The sequence below is a fragment of the Anas acuta genome, chromosome 23 (genome assembly GCF_963932015.1).
Source record: "Anas acuta chromosome 23, bAnaAcu1.1, whole genome shotgun sequence".
NCBI lineage: Eukaryota > Metazoa > Chordata > Aves > Anseriformes > Anatidae > Anas > Anas acuta.
Genome location: NC_089001.1, coordinates 5,711,317 through 5,732,767, shown reverse-complemented (window position 1 = coordinate 5,732,767; position 21,451 = coordinate 5,711,317). Strand labels below are relative to the sequence as shown.

At 42.4% G+C, this 21,451-nt stretch overlaps 1 protein-coding gene across 3 annotated transcripts; it reads left to right on the top strand.

Moving 5' to 3' along the window:
• Positions 1 to 230: 230 nt before the first annotated feature.
• Positions 231 to 18,939, top strand: NFRKB (nuclear factor related to kappaB binding protein). Of its 3 annotated transcripts, none has more exons than XM_068659410.1 (26): positions 231 to 433; positions 835 to 988; positions 1,436 to 1,637; positions 1,733 to 1,860; positions 2,922 to 3,096; positions 3,310 to 3,411; positions 3,995 to 4,068; positions 4,464 to 4,548; positions 5,019 to 5,199; positions 5,885 to 5,993; positions 6,477 to 6,603; positions 7,498 to 7,563; positions 8,348 to 8,427; positions 8,518 to 8,561; positions 9,012 to 9,069; positions 9,953 to 10,127; positions 10,727 to 10,833; positions 11,320 to 11,443; positions 11,877 to 11,956; positions 12,661 to 12,881; positions 12,983 to 13,256; positions 13,583 to 13,801; positions 14,293 to 15,078; positions 15,796 to 15,902; positions 16,642 to 16,777; positions 17,548 to 18,939. In XM_068659410.1, the coding sequence occupies exons 2-26, from the start codon at positions 854 to 856 to the stop codon at positions 17,671 to 17,673; spliced, it is 3,921 nt and encodes a 1,306-aa protein (XP_068515511.1). In that variant the 5' UTR covers positions 231 to 433; positions 835 to 853; the 3' UTR covers positions 17,674 to 18,939. The 3 variants fall into 3 exon arrangements, with proteins under 3 accessions (XP_068515511.1, XP_068515509.1, XP_068515510.1); XM_068659408.1 differs by having other exon boundaries at positions 9,009 to 9,069; XM_068659409.1 differs by having other exon boundaries at positions 231 to 441; positions 9,009 to 9,069.
• Positions 18,940 to 21,451: the final 2,512 nt, after the last annotated feature.

The following is a 21,451-nucleotide window of genomic DNA, read 5'->3' as shown; positions in this document are numbered from 1 at the left end:
CAGTGTGATCTGTGCGGGCCTCCCCTGGGTGAAAAAAGGGACTTTATTTTTTGATTGATCCAAAACCGGGCTTTATTTCTTGATGCATGTATTTATGTATTTATTTATCAGTTCCGGTTTCAACCGCCTTTTGCCACCCAGAGCCCTGCCCTTTCCGGGCCCCAACATGGCGCCGGGGCAGCGACGCGGCTTCCCGCCCGCCTTCCCCCCCCCTCCCTCCCGCGGCTCTGCGCAGGCGCGGCGGGGGCCATGGGGCGCGTGCGCGGGGCCTGGAGCCGCGGGCGGCCTGAGGGGGGCAGCGGCTGAGGGGGCAGCGCCGCCGGCCCCGGGCCGCGACCCCCCCGCAGCGGGGCTCGGCGGAGGGCGGCTGGGGCTGGGCTCGGCTCCCTCGGTCCTCGCGGCCCCGGGGTGAGGAGGGGGCGGCGCCGCTGAGGTGAGGAGGTGGGCTCTGGGGACGGGTTGGGGGGCTCTGGGGACGGGAGCTCTGTTTTTGGTGGGTTTTGGTGTTTTTTTGGGGTGTTTTCGCCGCGAGGGTTGTGGCTTTGGGGCTTTGGGTGGGAAGCGGTGTGAGGCGTTTTCCTGTCATGCTGGGAGGGTCGCGGCTGCTGGCCCGGTGTGCCCCCTGCCAGAGCACCCCTCAGGAGCCACGGTCTGTGTCCCCTCAGCAGGCTGTGCAGCTTGTGTTAAAACACCTAAAATCATAAAATATCCCGGGTTGGGAGGGACCCGCAAGGATCCTGGGTTCACCAAATGTTGACTCAGATGTTGTCAGCCTGGGATGGAGCTGGTCTGGGGGCTCTGAGGGTGAGGTGAGGGTTTGCTGCCCCTGCTCAGGAGCCGCAGAGGGAGGAGGATGGACTCCCTGGACCACATGCTGACCGACCCCCTGGAGCTGGGGCCGTGCGGGGATGGAAACGGCACACGGATCATGGAGGACTGCATGCTGGGCACAACGAGGGTTAGTCTGCCCGAGGACCTTCTGGAGGACGTGAGTAGCACTACAAACTTTTTATGTTCCCACAGCATTGACAAACAGTATGTGTGCCTCCTGTCCTGGGGCTTACCAGGGAGAGCAAACTGAAAAGGGATGTTTCTGACTCCTGGAAAGGATGTTGAATAGCGCCTTGAATAATGTCAGTAAAACTTCTTAAAAGACCTTTCTGTCACATTATTTTTCTAGATAAAGATCCCTTGTATTTTACAGTTATATTTGAGAATAGAATAAAAGTTCTGTTTGTTAAAAGTTCTGAATTTATTTGCTACTTGATAACAGTATTTATTTCCTCAGCTTTCTTCCTTACACTGTTGCTTTTTGTGTTTGATGTGTTACACTGTCTCACGTCCTATGTTACTTAACTGCAAAAAGCCTTGAGGGCTTGAAAGTTGTTAAAGATGTGTACACATTTTCTTTGCTATTGTTTTTTCCTTTCTGTAGCCTGAGATCTTCTTTGAAGTTGTCAGCTTGTCAACATGGCAGGAGGTGCTGACAGATGTGCAGCGAGACCACTTAAAAACATTCCTGCCTCGCTTTCCTGAAAACAACCGAGAGCATCAAAACAAAATCATCTCTGCATTGTTCAGTGGTGAAAACTTCCGCTTTGGAAATCCACTGCACATCGCCCAGAAACTCTTTCGGGGTCAGTGAGTGTGATACTCTTTTGTGTATTTTTGGTGTTAAGGTCTTAACTTGCAGTTAATGAAAACTGAGGTAATTTTAACCTCTTTGTTATAGATGGGCACTTCAACCCTGAAGTTGTGAAATACCGGCAGCTCTGTTTTAAGTCCCAGTACAAACGCTACTTAAGCTCTCAGCAGCAGTACTTCTACCGCCTGCTCAAGCAGATCCTTGCTTCCCGCAACGTGAGTATCTTGTCTTTGGGGCCTGGTCATCGCCTTCTTGTGTTCTGTAACGAAGAGGCTGTCTTTACAACAAAGTGTCTTGGTGTTTGTGCATTCCTAGTTCTCAGAGGACTTTGAGTTACTGAATGCTGCTTTTCTGTTTTTCCAGTGGCCTGTATAATACAAGAACACTAGAAGCATTGTTAGGTTTGCAGAGATGCATATCAAACTTCAGATTTTGAATCTTTCATAGCTCTCACTTGTGTAGCATAGTGTGTTTTTTTCATGCCCATCTCATCCCCGGGCTTCATTCTTGGCACTTCATTTTAACAAGTGAATCTGCCTCAATTTTTCTGCCATTTATGTCACTGTGAAACAAGTAACTTTGCTAAATAGGTAGTTGTGTGAATTCCACAGCCTCATTGGAGACTGGTATAGAATAGATAAAAAAACTCTGGTTCTGGTGCTGTAAATCCCTGATGAAGTCTTCCTCTGTAGATAGTGCTGTCAGCTTATCTCTGCCACCTGAAACGTGTCCTTTGTAAATGCTTGCTTATAATTTCATTAAGCTTAGGCATCGCAACATACTGTATGCACGGATGAAGAAGAAAGTGGCTTTATTAAATGCCTCATAGTGATAGGGGAAAAAGAATACAGAAATGTATGGGAAGCTATTTCTTCTATAGTCATAAGGGATAAATCTTTTCTTCAAAAGTTTCCCATGTTTGTGTTACACGTTTGGTATGGAAACTGTACAAGTGGATACAAGAGCAGTGGTTAGGGTCCTCTGAACAGTCCACGTAAAGTGACGGTGAGGCATTGTATGTGCAGATGAAGATGCAGAAATGTCTTATTAGCTCCCTTCTTGCCTTTTTCACCCCTTTAAATGATGGTCTAAAATACTGGTTTTATAGTTGCCAATCTGACAAATTCCCTTACATTTTAAGGGTTGTAAAGAATCGAGGTAGTTAGTACATCAGCTCCGAATGTTAAATATCCTGAAAATGTGAGTTAAGCTTAACCACTCTAACTTAGAGAGATGTAACCAAGATAGCTAATGTCACTCATATCTCATCTTCCAGCATTTGCTGGAGTTAGCTAGGAAAGGAGGCCCTGATATGACCCTGAGGAGAAAGCATTTCTCACCATCATATGATGCAGAAGAACGGGACAGACGGGCGCATCGGCGCTACTTGAAGATTCTGAGGGAAGTGAAAGAGGAGTGTGGAGATACCACCTTGTCTTCTGATGAAGAAGGTAATGCCCCGTACTCAAGGAAAGATTTAGGTGTGAATTGAGAAAAAGCTTTTTTTTTTTTTTTAATGTGAGGATAGCCTCTTCAATAGAGGAATGAAAATTGGACTCCAATTTTATTAGCTGCACGCTAATGAACATGGGAATGTAGGTTTGGGGGTGATAAGTCTTGCAGAAATGTATTTATTCATTTATTTATTCATTTGCATATTTAAGATCTAAGCTCCTGGCCTCCAAGTTCTCCAGCACGTTGTCCAAGTCCACCAATTCCCCTGAGAGTAATACCCACGTTATCAACCTTGGACATGAAGACAGCAGGTGAGAACCAAACTAGGTGTCAGTAAGGAATTGGGGATGAGAATTACTTTGAGAACCTGCAAAAATTTGGCTGGGATAGTCTGTTGTTTCATGGGAAATCATGTAATGCTTCTTTTCTGTAGTCCCCAAAACATTCAGATCTTCTCACATTTTCTCCTTGAAAAGTTAGTATTTTAAGTTTTTATGGGTTGTGTAGTACTACTGATTTTTCTGTTGTATTTTTCCATAACGGACAAGCCATTAGTATAGCATGGTTTGAACTGTTTTCGAGTTCAAACTGTTTTCGAATCCCTCTGAAGGTTGCTGTAATCAAGCCTGCAAAAAGCCTTTGTGCAACACAACTCGTTCTCACTTTTCATTTCCATGCTTGCATAAGCAATTAAATCTGATCAACCAAGGAAGAAAGCGTTGAAATAAACTGTTTGATTAAAAGACTGAATTTCCTTGAGTTACTGAAATTTGAAGATTACTGAGAGTGGGAACAAATAGAAAACAGTATTTTAAGTAGTCTATAAAGTAAGAAAACAAAAATCTGCAAATTATCTCTGACTGTTTTTTTTTGTTGTTGTTGTTGTTTTTGCAGACAGGATAGAACTTGGGGAAAGTGACTTGAAGATCATGCTGAGGAAGCACCATGAGAAACGAAAACGTCAGCCTGTAAGTTGATAAAAAGTCTTGGGGTGGCTGGTACTAGATGTTGTCTGTTTGTCTTTTTTCTTTTAGCTGTAAAGTGCTTCTGGGTGTGGCCCCCCTACAGTCCTTTAATGTAATCTATATTTAATCATTGGAGGACATATACAACTCTTGTTTATGTTTACCTGCTTAGACGTATTCTGTAATTTTATTGATGTGTGATTATTAAACTTAGTTGATGAAAAGATTGGATTTCAGGGTTGGAAGGCTTCCCTGTTTTTATTGCAGTGAATAACTTTATATGCTGATCCCGGATAAGTTTGACACGTCTCAGTATTTGGTTATCCTCTGTACTCTTGTTGCTATCTTAGTGCTTTTTGCTTTCCTGATTTTCCTTTCTATCCCATTGTCCCGTGTAGGATCACCCAGATTTAATGACAGCAGATCTGACTCTTGAGGACATCATGACTCGTGTGAATGCTGGCAGGAAAGGTTCCTTAGCAGGTCAGTGGCTGGAACTGGTACTTGTGCATTGCATAAACACAGGCTATGAAGAGCTAGGGATGTAGGAAGTCTCTCCTGAATGCTCTTTACGTAGCTAGCTAGCTGCTCTGAAACTGTAAGTTGCAGTTGCAAATAGATAATTCCAGTTTCTGTTGAAGGTGCTTCCAACTAATTGATGGAATTTAACTTGTATTTCTGCTCTAAGCAGTTACCTTCACCTTTCTGATTCCAAATGTGTTTTTTTTAAAAATCAAGTTTTTCTATAAAACCAGTGCGTTGAGGGGAAATTAAAAAAAATAAATAAATAAAAAAATCATGGAAATAAGTAGGAGTCTGGAATGGACTGGTAGTGAATGAGTTTACACTATGTACATTTTTGAATATATGCTCAACAATATAGTTAATGATCCTCACTGAAATATAGTAAGATATTTTCTCATTATTTTTCTTACCTTTTGTCATATCTAAAGCCTTATTTGACCTTGCAACCCTCAAGAAAAAGGTGAAAGAAAAGGAAGATAAAAAGAAGAAAAAGCTGAAGATGATTAAATCTGAGGTGGAAGATCTGGCTGACTCTCTTAGCAATGCAGACGGGATCCCATCACTGTCTCAGGATCCTTCCCCCATCCCTCTGTCATCTGTCAAAGAGGAGTAAGTGCTTCAGGGGGCCCTGAATGCTTTGAGGGGATGAAGAGCGTAATGGATGTTGCAGCTCAGATTTTTGCAGTACCTTTGCAGATCTTACTAGGTGTAGTTATCTCTGTTTCTGTTTTGTCTGGCTCTTTCACCCGTGGTGGGATGAAGCGTCTTAGGCAGCAGCGGAATGTCAGAGCTAAGAAGAGAAGGCACACTTGAAGGTGTGCCTTCTCCTATTGATGAAAGGCTGAGAGAGCCGGGAATGTTCAGCCTGGAGAAGAGAAAGCTCCAGGGAGACCTCCGTACAGCATTTAAGTACTTAAATGGGTCTTAAAAAAAGGATGGAGGAGGACTCTTTACTCGGGTAGATAATGATAGTGCAAGGGGAAATGGTCTTAAAGTATAAGAGGAGAGATTCAGATTAAACATTAGGAGGAAATTCTTCACTGTAAGGGTGGTGAGGCACTGGCACAGGTTGCCCAGAGAAGCTGTGGATGTCCCATCTCTGGAGGTGCTCAAGGCCAGGCTGGATGGTACCAAGTCCCTTCCAACTAGAGCCATTCTATGATTCTGTAAAGGACGTTGTTTCTGGTTTTGTGCATCTTGGAAAGTGTAAAATATGGAATATTCATCTCTGTATATGAAGGTGAATATTTACTCAGGAAACTTGTACTCTGCTTGTGTTTTCTTTCATTTGAAGACCTCTTGAAGAGATGAAGCCATGCCTTGGTGTAAATGAAATATCTTCCAGCTTCTTTTTCCTTCTTTTGGAGATACTGTATCTGGAAGGACCTGCTAGTCTCTCTGTGGTAAGAAACCACCCACATATTTAGGAATCTTTGCAGAAAGCCAAATTAGGTTTTAGAATTTTTTTATAGCTCTGTAATAGTGATTTTCCCCAGAGGTGTCCTGCTCTAAATTACATTAGTGTAGATTCTGCACACGCAGAAAAAAAGGCAGCTCTTTGGGAGTGCATATCACATTCTGTTTTTTAATGTTTCATAATTGTAGTCTATTGCATACGTAAATCTTTCCATATCTGTTTTTAGATCACAATTAGATAAATTCTTTGTATCAAAGCTGGTGATGGTGGAGAATTTTTTTTTGCTTTTGGTGTCTGTTGTTTGAAATACCATTTTATGGTTACTTGAAAAAGTCAGGTGATCTTTTTTTATGAATATAAAATCTTTCCTCCCTTGGACGCATTTAGCTGTTTTGCTTTCCTCTTCTATTAAAACATTCATAGTTTAAAGTGTGAGATTTTTAATAGAATATTTATTTTTCCTTTTCAGCTTGAGGATAAAGTTCTAGATTGGCAATCTTCTCCTGCCAGTGCACTAAATAACTGGTTCTCCTTTGCCCCTAACTGGTCTGAGCTGGTTTTACCTGCCTTACAGTACCTAACAGGTGACAGCAGAGGTAAGAACGGCTGTTAAAAATACATAGGATGCTTGTACCTCAGTTCCAATCAGTGCTGGTTTATATTATGCCTCCAATCAAATTTTAATTCATCATTACAATAAATCACTGCATTGTTGACAGTGTTTTTATTATAAGCTGTATGGTTTTCTTTTTCTTGATTGTGGTAGACTCAGTTTGCATGTGGATAGTAGATAAGACCCAGCTTGATTCCAGTGTATGTGAAACTGAAACAGGCAGTTTCTCCTGTTTAGATTGTGTGCTTCAGGCAGGATGTTTGAAGCAGGAAGAAATTAGCCTTTTCCCAGTACAAAGAGGTTATAGTTGTCTTTGGAGATAATGAAAAATAAACTAGATCATGCCCTGAGCAATCTACTGGAAACGTGAAGTTGGCCCAGCTTTGACTTGGGGCTTGGACCAGCTAAGTTCTACACGTTACTTTTAAACAAAGTTATTCTGTGGTTCTGATTTGCTTAGTTGGAAGTTTTAAAGGGAGAAACAATGTATATTGTTGTGGTCATTGCTCATCCTTAGTGTTGCCCACAATACCGGTGAATACCATAAATCTAAAGTTTGTTTCATGTGAGCTCAGGAAATAGTTACTATACAGCAGCAGTTCCTTGTGCCTCACAGCATGTGAACAGGATCATGCCTGACAGCCTGTAGACGAAAAGCTCATTATCCTGTTCTTTTCTTTTCTTGGGATTGCACTGTTACTCCGAGATGCTAACCTTTCCTTCAGGCAAGTATAAATTTAGAGGCGCACTTACATAATCACTTTACGATGATTTTTTTTTGTCACTATGAGTCTAACTTGACAATTCGTGTTACAACAGTAGGTTTTTGGGGGTTGCACTTGTTTGCTGTATCTGAAAAGCACATCTTTCATTGCAGATGTTCCATCCAGCTTCTCGCCTTTTGTTGAATTCAAGGAAAAAACTCAGCAGTGGAAATTGCTTGGTAACTTGTACTTTTCTATGATTTCTACTATGGTAAAGGTTAGTGGGTTTCTTCAGGACTCTAGCTTGCTACAGCCCAGAGAGAAAGTCCAGCAGAGTTATTACTTAAGCTGTTAGGCCTTTTGTATTCTTTTAGCTGAGCAAAAATGTCTTTTACATTCAAAGCTTTCACAATACACTATTTTCAAGAGCAGACGGAGAATAAGTGAGCAAAGGCATTGAACTTTATTTATGTTGCTGACTCATAAATGTGCCCAGACTCATACCGAGTGAATTACAGATGTCTAGCATTTTTTATTTTTGCTATAGCTGCTAGGCAGAATTTTTGATTCTTAACTATAGTGACTCTTGGTCATATTCACAGGGTTAAACTGGCTGAGATTTGGAGTCAGGAAAGTATTCCTCCAGCTCTTCACAGTCTTTGGTGGAGGTTATGTAGGCACTTGTTTCTGCTCAGGGACTTGGTGACTGGGTTCACTTTGGAAACTGGGGACCATTTGCAAATGTATCATTGCTGTATCTCAAACATTATCTTGGTTGCTATGCCTGGAGTTGAAGCACCATCCTTCATACCAACATAGGGGGCTTAATAGGTTTTAGCACTTTCATGAGCCTGAACGTGTTAAAGTAGTGAAACTGGAGCATCTGTGAAGTGTGTAAGATGCCTTGTGACTGGTGATGCATAGAGGTTGGAAGGGAGTAGGAGGTGGTTGGGAAGTACAAGCAGCAGCTGGCTTAATAACAAATTATTTCTATTTCCTATGTGTCTTGATTTCTTGGACTAGGTTCTTGCCAAGATCATGAGAAGGAATTGGCAGCCCTGTTTCAGCTCTGGTTGGAGACCAAGGACCAGACTTTTTTCAAAGTGAGTCAGAAAAAATGGTATTTTAGCAGCCTAAAACCTGATGGGCTGTATCCAATGCTGACATGTCTTTTTTTTTTTTTTTTGTGATAGGAAAATGAAGACAGTTCAGATGCCACAACACCAATTCCCAGAGTGTAAGTACATAATACTGCTTAAAAACCTCTGCAGTATGTGCTAAAGCTGTGGAGTTTGGTCCTTGCACCTCTAGATCTGAGCAGCTGTCTGCTTAAAAGAAAAATATTTTACATCATGGGGCAGAAGGGAATTTGTTAGTGTGAGTTTACAAATGTATTAACTATACTTTGCAAAGTCAGCTGAATTTTCCCAAGTTCACCTGTTATCTGAGCAGACCTGTACTCAAACTTGATTACAAGATTATTTACAGTCCTTGCTTACTTTCAGGTAGGCTATAGAGTGTACTCTAAGATCTCTGCAGGACTTACTTACATCAGCATAAATGCTTTCAGAATTTGTTCTATGGTGCTGGAAGAATTTGCAGAAAGAGTGGGGTGGCTAATCCTTTGGGTCTTTGTGATCGCTGTGGGCTTGTTGCTCAGAACTGATGGTGATCTTTGTTTCAGAAGGACTGACTACGTAGTCCGGCCTAGTACTGGAGAAGAGAAACGTGTGTTTCAGGAACAGGTAAGAAGATAATTTTTTCAATTTTAAATACACATACTGAGAGATTTGGCCATTAAAAAGAATTTGTATGGGATGGGAGTTGTATACTCTACAAAAACTTTAACACACAAGATTTAAATGTTTTTTTTTCTGCCTTGAAATAGGTATCAGCCTCAGATAACTTGCTAACAATATAGCTCAACTGCTTATCTCAAAAACAGCTCTATTTCCAATGAGTATTCGGCAAAATTAATTGATACTGTTAGTGCCAACATTTCTCTCTACTCTGTCGTCTCCTAGCAGATGAAGATGACGTTTCTATATTTTTTGAACATGTATAAGTGTAAAAAGCAGAAGATAAGTGGCAATAAGTGCACCTAAACATTTATTCATCTTGTCTGTAGTAGATAAAAGTCCCATTGTGTCTCTAAGGCTTGTGGCCTTGCTGGAAAATTGTGTATTTTATAGGGTAAACACATGATGAGGAGTCTTCGCCCTGGGTACATGTGCTACTTGCATGGTAGACCACCCGGGTTAAATTTTGGAAATCTCTCTTGCCAGATGAGAAGAAATGGCACATTGCCACTGCAAGCAGAGTTGTTTGCTGGGCAGAATGTCTGTCTCTGGCACCTCTGTAGTCTGTGCAGCTGCTTAAGAGTGAACCCGATATATTGCACCTGGGCACTTTTTTATGTGCTGCTTTGTCTTCTGCTTGAAGTAGATAATGCTTGTATTGATCCAAAATAAGTTTATACAGCAATATTGGAGCTTTAATTAAAAAAAAAAAAAAAAAAAAAAAACACTTTATCTACAGAATGATAGTAATTTAACCCATATTCAGTTACAAGTTTCAAGTCTTTGCATCTATATATGCTAAATTCAGTGCTCTTGTTTAAAAACACAGGAACGATACCGTTACAGCCAGCCCCACAAAGCTTTCACTTTCCGTATGCACGGCTTTGAGTCAGTTGTTGGTCCTGTGAAGGGGGTGTTTGACAAGGAAACATCATTAAACAAAGCCCGAGAGCATTCTCTTCTGCGATCAGACAGACCAGCATATGTCACCATCTTGTCTCTTGGTAAGGCGATGGCGTCCTTTGCCAAAAATATTTTTTTAAACAAAAGAAAAAGACACCATTGTCCACCTAAACAATGACTTTAGGAATCTACATTATAAGGGGAAAAGTGGATGAACTGGTATGATATAAGTGAAGAAGAAATTACATAAGTTTATGAAATAAGCTGATGAAATGCTGGGAGCAGGAATAACTAGAAAAGGAAGCATCTGTTACTTTTCATCTGAGAGAAAATGGGAAGTGGAGAGTCCATGAGGCTGAAGCTAAGGCTCATATAACTGGAAAACAAAGAGTGGTGGTTTAAGCCTGTTGTTGTGAAACTGGGGCATTGCAAAGTCATTCAGGGTTTGAGTGCTGGTCTTCACATTCGTTGTTCCAGGCACCAAGCCAGCACAGTTGATGTGCTTTAAAATGATCATTTGTGTTCTGTGCTCATATAGTCATCAGAGGCCCTGAGAGACCATGGAGACTAGCTTTTAGTGAGTAATTGGGCACTAAAAGAGGTGGAGATAAGAAAGCAGTACAGAAACATATCTATCGAAGTATTTGTATATAGCAGTCATGGTAGGGATGGAAGCTTAAGCTCTGATTTTCTATTTCAGTTCGTGATGCTGCTGCCCGCCTTCCTAATGGAGAAGGAACTCGTGCTGAAATCTGTGAGCTGCTTAAAGATTCCCAGTTCCTAGCTCCTGATGTCACAAGTGCTCAAGTAAGTTGGATGCTATCTAAGAGAACCAATTGTATTCTCTTAAAAAAAAAAAAAAAAAAAAAAAAACACACTGCTGAGACCCAGGCAATATGCAGTGACAAAAGCCCAATAATTTTTATACTACTTCAACTGGAAAATGAGAGCTCTGTAGTATTATGGTGAGCTGCTGCAAATCTGCACTGAATTCTGGAGGAAGGAAAATAGCTAGAAAAGCCACAGATTTGACACTCTGTCATACACCTGCTCCAATATGAGATTCAGAAACAGGAAGTTTTCAGAGCCCTCAGGTTCGGTGAAGCTCCATTTAATCCACAAAGGCAAGCAGAGCCCCATGCTGCAACATCTGCTCTCAGTCAATTCTTAACCAAAAGAAGATTGGTAGCAACTCACTCTGGTTTTATGCCAAACAGGATTAGCTTTTCTGTACGTGACCTCTGGCTAGCGCAACCTGGGACATCTTGTAATCCCATGAATTCTGAATTTCAGGTTAATACCGTTGTTAGTGGTGCTTTGGATCGATTACATTATGAGAAAGATCCCTGCGTGAAATATGATATTGGGCGCAAGTTGTGGATCTATCTACACCGGGACAGGAGTGAGGAAGAGTTTGGTAAGCCTGGCTTGGTGCTACTACTTGGTTCTGTATCTTCAGAACTGAGAATGTCTAAATCTCATGTTGTTTTTCACTTGCCATGCTCTTGAGCTTCTTCAGGATAATGAACGTTAATTCACCAGTCTAGCCTAGTCACTTTGCTAGTGTTAGCCCATCAACACTTAAATCAAGTCTTGCAGAGCAGCGTATTAGTTTGTAGTGAGTATTTGTCACAAAAATAGCACTCTGCAACTCTAGATTTATTTAGGTTGACAACTTCAACACATCTTTGTTCCAGCCTTTTGGGGCTGATTTGCCTTGGTATTCCTTTGTGCTATTACAAGTCCCTGTGTGTTTAATTTCTTTTCTGAAGATGAAAGTTTTGGATGGCCACTTTGGTAATTCAGTTTGCTTGTGTTCAGGATTCATAACCAGTAATTTGTATTTGCAGAGCGGATCCATCAGGCTCAAGCTGCTGCAGCAAAGGCCAAGAAAGCTCTTCAGCAGAAGCCAAAACCTCCAGCTAAAATGGTAAATTTCTTTGCACAGATGCTTTTGTGATTGGGAATGAGGTATGGATTTATCTTGATCTGTAAATTCTGTATCCAACAAGGTGGATAAAAAAAAATTACCACCTGTTTTATTGCTTTTTGAGTTAACAGTTCATTATGTTGGTGAATGTGAGAGTCTACTACCAGTGCACAGAATGAAGTAGGAGAGAGGGAGCTTTGTGTCTCCCAGCTTTGACTGTAATCCATGTTGATCATGAGAGAAGTAAGGTCAACTGAGTTCATTTGGGTTCCTCATCTTAGGACAGTCTCTTCAGATCCAGTTTTGACGTTAATCTGTAACAGAGCGTGTGGAGCATGTCTGCTGCTCTCCCTCTTGCAGTGCTGAAGCTGTCAGGATTTGGATGTCTTTCTTTTATTTTTTTGATATTGATGTGAGATACCTCTAAAACAGTTGCAGCTGGCAAATTAACCAATGTGGATATCTGAATCTTTTGAATGTTTGTCACTGCTGAGTTGCCCTTCTCTCTGAGAACAAGAGCAGCCACACTGACCAGCCCATGTGTGGCTGCAGGTGAGGAAGGCAGGCCATTGCTCGTCTGTGACTTCAGGATTTTGCACCAGGGCATCATTTGTAACTGTATAGATCCATTTAAAGGCCTCAGAGAGCAACAGTCACAGCCAGTTTTTGTAAAGGCCTTCATGTTTGGCTTGGTTTCTTTGTAGAAGTCAAGTAGCAAGGAGAGTTCTGTGAAAGCACTCCCCAGCAGCGCATCAGAGCCCAGTCAGCTGAGCCTTAGTGACTCCAGCATGCCACCAACTCCAGTGACTCCTGTGACACCAACTGCACCAGCATTGCCAGCAACGCCTATTTCACCGCCACCAGTGTCTGTAGTTAGCAAGACTGTATCTAGTGCTGGGTCAGAGCCAGCAAAACCCAGCCAAAGGTATGCTCCCCTTCTGTCTTATACATCACGTATGAGTATTCCTAGTTCTTTCTCAGTTATGTTCTGCATCTGTACTGACCTGGCTTTTATCTTTTCTATAGTGTTCTTCTGGTATCATCCCCTACCATGCCACAGCTTGGGACGTTGATTTCCACAGCCCAGAGTTCACAGACACAGCCTGGGCCCCAGGCACCTCCCGCCCGGGTGGTAAGTCACACCACGTCCTCGGGACTGCCGCAGGTCCGAGTGGTTGCTGCCCAGTCCAGCCTCCCCGCTGTGTCTCAGCAAGCCCCAGTGGTAACGCAGCAGCAGCCTACATCAGTGCCTCAAATCCGTGTTCCAGCTACAGCCACGCAAACTAAAGTGCTGCCTCAGGTAAGACTGGCTACGTGGAAATGTGGGAGTAGCTCTGACTTCTAATCTGTGGATCTCCCTAGTATTTCAGTATGGTGCTCAGGGATTACTTGCTGTCTTGGGACATGCAGTAAATGCATTACAGAGTATAGAAACTGTTAAGTATAAATAAAGCTGTTTGGTGTCGCTTTTTTTTGTCCCCATTACCAGCTTGTATGGCACCATTAATTTCTGGATTGCAGTAAAAGTCCAGAATTTGCATACCAAGGCACAAGACAGAAAGAGCAAGTATTAGTCAGGATTGTGTTAGCCTGCTCATAAGTTGCCTTTGTGTTGTTTTGCTTTAGGCTGTGATGACTCTACCAGTAAAAGCTCAAACCAGCCCAGTGCAGGTGCAAAGACCAGGAACCTCCGTGACAGGACAGACAGGCATCACCGTGACAGGACTGTCTGCAGCGCCCAGTCCTGCTGTAAAGCCAGTAACCAGCTCTCCAGGCAGTTCTGCCACGAGCACCTCCTCTACCACTGTCATCCAGAATGTGGCTGGCCAGAATATCATCAAGCAGGTGAGAGGGAGGGAGAGACAAGAGTGGCCAAGTTGTTTCCCATTTGTTGTGACAGACATGATACGCAGATGTGAAAAGAGTCAAAACTACAGTGAGCTGTAATGTCTGAGTTGATGGGCCGTGCAGCTTTAGGCCCTGGTGGTTTGCTGTATTTGAGCCCCATTTTCATGCACAGGTGAAAAACGTGTTAGCATGGGTTCTTTAACTTCAGTTCTTTAACTTACCATCTTCAGATGCTGATCCTTTTAATTTGTGTTGTTTGAAAAAAGAGCCAATTCCAGAGTATTTCATATGGTTTAGGGAAAGCTATGTAATGAGCAGCCAAATCTGTTTTCAGCAGTGCAGTGAGCAGTAGCATCCCACTGAATGCTAGTCACAGCGGAGAAAAGAAAACTGTGCAAACATCAGCCTGTGGGGAAGTTTTACTTTTGTCTGACTGTGCCTTGCACTGCATTCTGGTTTGATGCAATTGTTTCTCTGGTCTTTTCCAGGTGGCTATTACAGGGCAGCTTGGCATGAAGACCCAGCCAGGAAGTGGCATCCCTCTTACAGCTACTAATTTTCGGATCCAAGGAAAGGACGTGTTGCGCCTACCGCCTTCCTCAATCACCACGGATGCGAAAGGACAGACTGTGCTGCGTATCACCCCGGACATGATGGCCACCCTGGCCAAATCTCAAGTCACTACTGTCAAACTGACTCAGGACCTCTTCACAGCAGCTGCTGGAAGCAGCAGTAGTGGAAAAGGCATCTCTGCAACTTTGCATGTGACATCCAATCCTGTCCAGACTGCTGATACTCCAGCCAAGACTAGCACCGCCACTTCCTCTTCTTCCAGCCCAGCTGGCAGCACAGTGGTTAAAGTGACTCCCGACTTAAAGACTGCAGAGCCAACAAGCTCCGCTTTCAGACTGATGCCTGCTCTGGGCATGACTGTGGCAGATCAGAAGAGCAAAGCCATTACTACGGTGGCATCCACGGAGGCCAAGCCGGCTGCTACTATAAGAATAGTGCAGGGGCTGGGGGTGATGCCACCCAAAGCAGGACAGACTATTACGGTAGCTACTCACGCAAAGCAAGTACCCGCATCCTCAACAGTGAGCGTGGCTGGCACAGTCCATACCTCAGCTGTCTCATTACCAACCATGAGCGCCACAGTTTCAAAAGCAGTTGCTGTGGCCTCGGGAGCTGCAGGGACTCCAATAACTCTAGGCACAGGAGCCACCGCTGTGCGGCAGGTGCCTGTCAGCACCACGGTAGTATCTACGTCGCAGGCAGTAAGTAATGCTGAACTTTTTGTGGAGGTGGGTGAGAAAAGGAATGATGGTTTATGACTGATGGTTTCTTTCTGAAAACTTCTCTTTATATCCACAAAAGCTCAAATTAAATACTGTAGAATGCAAGTCTGCAACTAATTTCATGGTATTGGAACTGTAGCTGAATACTGAATAACCAGACAACAGTTAACTGTCTGTCTTCCATTAACTCCCATCGAGAGAGTGAGTGAGATCAACTTGGCTCATCTAAAGTTCTACTTAGTGCAGTACAGCATCTTGCCCCGTGCCTCTGAAATAATTTCTTTTGGAATGGGGTCACAAGTGCTTGTTACTTGTATTAACTTTTTTACTGGTTTGTATGTTAATACAATTTAATGCCCAAAGTTGAATGTACTGTAAGCTGTATTGTGAAAGTTGAATAAGCTAATTGACAGTGCCATGGTTGCATAAGGATTAAAACTCTGTGCAGATGCAGTGATACTTCCCAGAGAAATATTGTAGTGCAAGGATGATGTGGGTTTGCAGGTTTGAGGCAACTGGGAAGTGAATGAAATGGAGGTGAATTTTAATTAGCCTGAAACAGCACACAGATTTCATCAGCAACACTGCTGTTGGTTTCTACTCCCGGGGCTCCTGAGCAGCAAGCTGAGTGGTAATTGCATGTTGTCAAGCAGTTTCTCTCCCTGTGGCTCCTCACGTGTTCTTCAACTTCTCTAGGGCAAGCTACCAGCACGAATAACGGTGCCTCTGTCAGTGATCAGCCAGCCAGTGAAAGGCAAGAGTGTGGTGACTGCCCCCATCATCAAGGGTAACCTTGGGGCCAAGTGAGTACTCTGCATCCGGTGGTTTTGCGTTAGAAATAGGATGAAGCAGTTCTCTGCTCAGTTAGGTTCCTTTAGCAAGCAGGTGGTGGTAGTGACTTAAGTCTGTTGATAGGACCCATTAACAGCAAGAAAATGAAAGAATGCAGTGCCTGGCAATGAGAATGCAGTCTTTGTGCAGGTGCCCTGAGATGTAGGTTCTAGCAAATACAGTGAAGAAAATAGTTCTTTGCCTTGAAACCAGCTATTAGATTAGTTCTTTGTTTGAGCAAGAATTAAGCTGGTGACGTACCTAAAAGATGTTTGCAATCTGAGACCATCTCCGTTAAAGAAACTAGTGCCATGTTAACTGCCTCAGTGCAAGTTCCTTTGGCATTCAGGTATTGCAGTCTTTCTGTTTATTCTTCCATAAATTCTAGTAGTGTCTCCCTCAGTTAATATTTCACAGCAGAACACTCTGTGCTTAGCTATTTTCTGCATTCCTTGGGAAGTGTTCGGGCCTGATTAGACTCGCAGACACGGTTCAGAGTTAGAGGGTTTGGTTTATGATAGGTAATTCTCATCGTGAGAAAAGTTGGCAAAAACTTTTCACTTGTGTTATTTGTCAGTGTTGTGAGAGAAAAAAAAAAATCATTAGTAAATTAGCTAAGTAATTGCAATCTCTTAGCAACTGAAGAACAATTTGTGGAAAATCTAGCCGGCTCTGCTGTTTATTGACCTTTCAACAATTCTCTTTCCTTAGCATCAGTGGCTTAGGTAGAAATATCATCCTGACTACAATGCCAGCAGGGACAAAACTGATCGCTGGGAACAAACCAGTGAGTTTTCTGACTGCACAGCAACTGCAGCAGCTGCAGCAGCAAGGCCAAGCCACACAGGTAATGGCAAAGAGAATGATGCTATTATTTGCTTTTTTGATGACTTGATGTATTCACAAGGACTTTACATTTTTTGCATGGGTTTCCATAAAAAGTACAGATTCACGGCTTGGCTGTAGCATCTGCGTTAAGTATGTGCACTGCATTGTTTCCTTTACTTTTCCTGCATCCAGATACGGTTTTTAAATGTTTTTGAAGTTCTGATAGTATAATGAATGTAAAACTAAAAGTCCTGTTAAGAAACGTTTCCAGTTGATTGAAGGATTTTTTCTAAATGCTTGGTGTTTTTTTTTGTTTGTTTGTTTTGTAGCGCTTTCTACTTCGGCTTCTGCAGGTCACCATTTCTTGAAGAAATCACATTGCTTCTTTGTATAACCGTCTTTCAGTCTGGAAACCTAGTGTTCTTTAATTCCAAAAAAGTAATCTACTTTAAGAGCTGCTAGTAACAAGTCTTCAGAAGTGAAATATCCAATGGATCCAAGTCCTTCTGAAAACTTGTAATAGCAGCTGATACATAGGTTTTTATTCACATTAGATTTTAGTTCTTCATCTCTAATCTTGAGACCTCTTGCCACCCTTCCAAGCAAACAGTGGATAGAAGGATATTCTTGTGCCATATTCTGCTCCTGATATGTTTTGGTGCTTGGCTGTGTTCACATAACTGAATTTTTGGTGGCAGAAGCAGATAAGTTACCAGTGTGATGCAGGTGCAACGTGTCACCAGGTTGTTCTTGACATGAGTTGAACTTTTCTCTTTCCATTTCAAACAGGTCCGAATTCAAACAGTACCAGCCTCCCATCTCCAGCAGGGAACGGTGTCTGGCTCAACTAAAGCAGTTTCCACTGTGGTTGTGACAACAGCTCCATCTCCAAAACAGACCCAAGATCAGCTATGAACACTGGTTTGGAAACAGATTGCTTTCCAAGAGCTTCCCCGAATCTGTTGTCATCTTCCATCCTACCACCCAAGGCAACCAACCACAGTCATGGCTAGGGATCGGACTGGATTCTGTCACGTGCTGAAAGCAACACACGTTGCTTGTCTGGAGTCAGCATTGTGCTGTCTAGGTAGAAATTCCACAGCAAAAGATCCTGTATCTATAAAACTGTTTCAGTCCAGAACTGTAGAGCCAAGTTCTGTGGCATTCAGCATTTAAGAAATGTCTTCCTTTTCTTTGTTTTTTTCCATCTGAAAGTCTTTTTACAAATGGCCATCTGTCATTTCAGTGCATTTTGGGTTGTAGACAAAGCAGTTGATCTTCCTTAAGAGTATTCCTTAACCAGGAAAACTTGCTTGGAAGAGGTAGCTCAATGGTTTTTCAAAGTCATGAAGAGGCATCTTGCATCCTTTCATTGGAGTCTAGCTGTCACTGATTTTATATACGTGACTTAAGATTGTGGTTTGGACACCAGGGTTTATTTGTAATGTATCCTGGAGGTAGAATCCTAACATATTCAATGTAATATTTATATAGAGACTTTTTAAATACCTCTGCCCTATCTCTGAGCTCAAACTTCTTGTTGAGCAGATTCCACTTCTCTGTCAAATTTCTGTCAAGGGTAGTATGAGAGTCCCTGTTCAGGACGGTTCTTGCTGTAAAAAAAAAAAAAAAAAAAAGTACCCATGAGACGAATGAGAAGTGGAGGAGATACAAAAAGTCACTGTGTGAACAAGTCTGTCAGCAAATGAGAGTATATTGGAAAGGAAAAAGAAAATGTTCACTAGAAGCATCCTCTCTTCATTTTCCACAACAAATAAATCTTTTTATCAGTCAAAAAAGACTAGCTTGTTTTAAAAGCTTGGAATATGTTTTCAAACATGCCCCAACTGTAGCCTCTTGGACTCAGAAGAAATATTTTAACCCATGATCCCGGCCTTCAGTTTGGTTTTTATCTTTACAATTTTCTCTCTTTATAAATTTGTTTGAATTTTGCACATACCAGAGATGAGTTTGTTGCTGTTCTGATGTGACCTTGAAGCTATCTCTGAATGAGATCCGAAGAAATGTTGGACCAGGAGAAGAATAAAAGTGCAGAAAGCCTTACAAATCTCTGCCATCTCCATTCAGTTTTGTACAGCTTGTTGTTTTATGTACATGATTGTCTAGCTTGCCAAGGGCTAATAGATTGTCCATCTTCCTTTGTAAGATGGTTCTTTCTAACATGGTTTCTCTTGTGGTCTTTTTTTTTAAATGTGTTTTGCTCTGAGTTAAGTCTTATTGAATATAATATATTCAAAGAGACGAGCCTTAAAGTTCAGCACTTTCCAGCGCTAGTGGAGCTTCATGACAGAAGCCTCAGCTGGAGCTTTGTGTGTTGCTGTTCAGACCAACTGCAACTAAGCAGAGCAAATTGTTCTGAGCTTTGGGCTGGGTGTGTCAGTCTTTCTGTACAGTAGCTGCCCTACTTAGGGGTGGGCTGGAGGAAACTGAGTATTTAAATTTACAAAGTTGCTAGCTGCAAGCATTGAATAAGCAGAACACCAACACACCATTTTTAAGCAAGTGCTTGAAATAGTTTATATGCCACAGGAACAGAATATGGGGTGATAATGCTCTTTTGAATACCTGTCCTACTTTGTTGATTTTTGTGCCTCTTGTACCTTAAGTCTGTCAAACAAGTAGACAGCCAAAGGCTGTGGACTGGGAGGTAGGCAAGGACATTCTGAAGTCCTTGTACAAATCCTTTTAGTTGTGAAGCTAAAAATGAGAAGCGGAAGAAATGACAACTTCCTTGTATTGCTTATGTGAAAGAGCCTCTCAATTCAAAGAATAATCAAGATAATCCCGCACTGTTCTATTTATAATAAAGTTCTCAGTGTCAAAACTTACAATCAAGTGCTGAAAGATGATTACAGTGTGAAGCACCTTAGATTTCTGTGAATCCTCTTGCAAGTAGCCATGCGACTTTGTCTCTAGCATTAAGTTTAACAAAACAAGAAATGTGCATCTAGTCGCATGAGTTCAGTGCATCTCTGAGTGTTGCTGCTGAGTTTTTAAGAGTCTTGCTGTTTGAATCATCACCATCTCCTTCCTTCCATAACTGCTAAACTGGTTGCCCTCGTGAGCTACCTTGACATGCATGACTGCTTGACAGAGGCCCATTCTCTTTGCTTTTGAAGCCTGTGATCTTTGGGGAAAGAGCATCAGTCACTGCTGAGTTCTGGTGTGGAAGAGCTACATGCTGGATTGAAAAGCACTCTGCCTTGCGAGAACAAAGTACAGCCTGTTCCATGGTTCAGCTGCCACCTATCCGATGAGTTCCTTCCACTTTGGTTGAAAAATAACTTTTAAGCTACTGCAAGTATACAGCCTTTGGTTTTAATAAGTAACTTTTAATTTCCACACAATATACTGAAGGGCAGAGAAGGGCTGGAGTTAATTTTTTGGGTGTATGCTGGGACTGGCTGAGGGTACATTCAAGCTAGGCTGTGTGTCCAGGTGGTGTTTGCTTCTATGTCCCCTTGCACTGGGGAGTGAAAACTGCTCCAGATGAGTACTGCAGAGCTGCACCCAGGAGCACACGCGTGGGTAGAAGTCCAAGGGAAAATAGTGTGCTGACAATAGCCCTTTTCCAACAGTTTGGCCAGCAAAGGCCTGAAACTGAAAGGACTTTCAGTCTGATACATCTCTGCCATTACCTTTTTTAATTAAAAAATGGAAGTGCAGCCTGTTTCCGTCACAGTGAGATCCTCACTAGAGTTTCACAAGAGCCTTAATTGTTTCTTAAAAGTTGTGGGATAGGTGTTTATTTCTACCAAGAGAGCATCATGTAATCATTGCTCACAGGAACTGAGTGTGCTGCACAAACTGCCGCAGGCCATTTAAAGCCACTTTAACCTTTATTTTAACAACTGCCCATTTTATTTAAATCATGGGGGAAATGTGTATTTATATACCTCAGTAAGATGCCCTCATAGCCTAATGAACTCTCCTTGGCGTTGCTTCAGATGTTCTGTCTTAAAAGCAAAGACTAAATTGAGCAACAACCTGCCCATTTTTAATAGCTGATCTTCATTTCCCAATTGTCTTCAAGTCACTGGCACAGTTTTTAGGTAAATACAGAAACCTTGATGCTTGTTTTTCACAGGGCAAAACTGAACCATAGAAACAAGAACAAAGTAGCAGCAGACCGGGCTTTTGCACCTGGTTCTGCCTCACCTAAGTGAGGCATCTAGTGCCTGATTTTGGGACCCTTCTGGCTGAGTACTGTTCATGGTACAGTACGTGATGGCAGCCTGCTGTTGAGGCTTTTCCTCCACAACCCTAAACACAGCGACTTGTGACAAGAAGTGGGAAGAGATGTGGGGAAAAGAGAATGTGCTGCTGCGTCCTAGATGCCAGCAAGAAGACTGCCTCAAACAGAGATGGGTTTTGGTACTGCATTTGGGTAGCAACGAACTAACCTCAGTCTGAAAGTTACTTGAATCATAGTTACGTGGTAGGTTAGAGGTGTTGTAAATCAAACAGCACCCACGGTGCTACACTGGGCCGTTCAGTGGTGGCTAAATGCATCATTCACTCCTTTTTATGGTCACATCCAAGTTCAGCTGTGGGAATTGCCACCAGCAGAATGGTTAAACATTAACACTGTGCTCTGCTCTAGCCTTAAATAACTCGGGGGGGGGGGGAGTACTTCTGTGCCTTGATGGTTAGTTTGCATATTGAGGTGCTC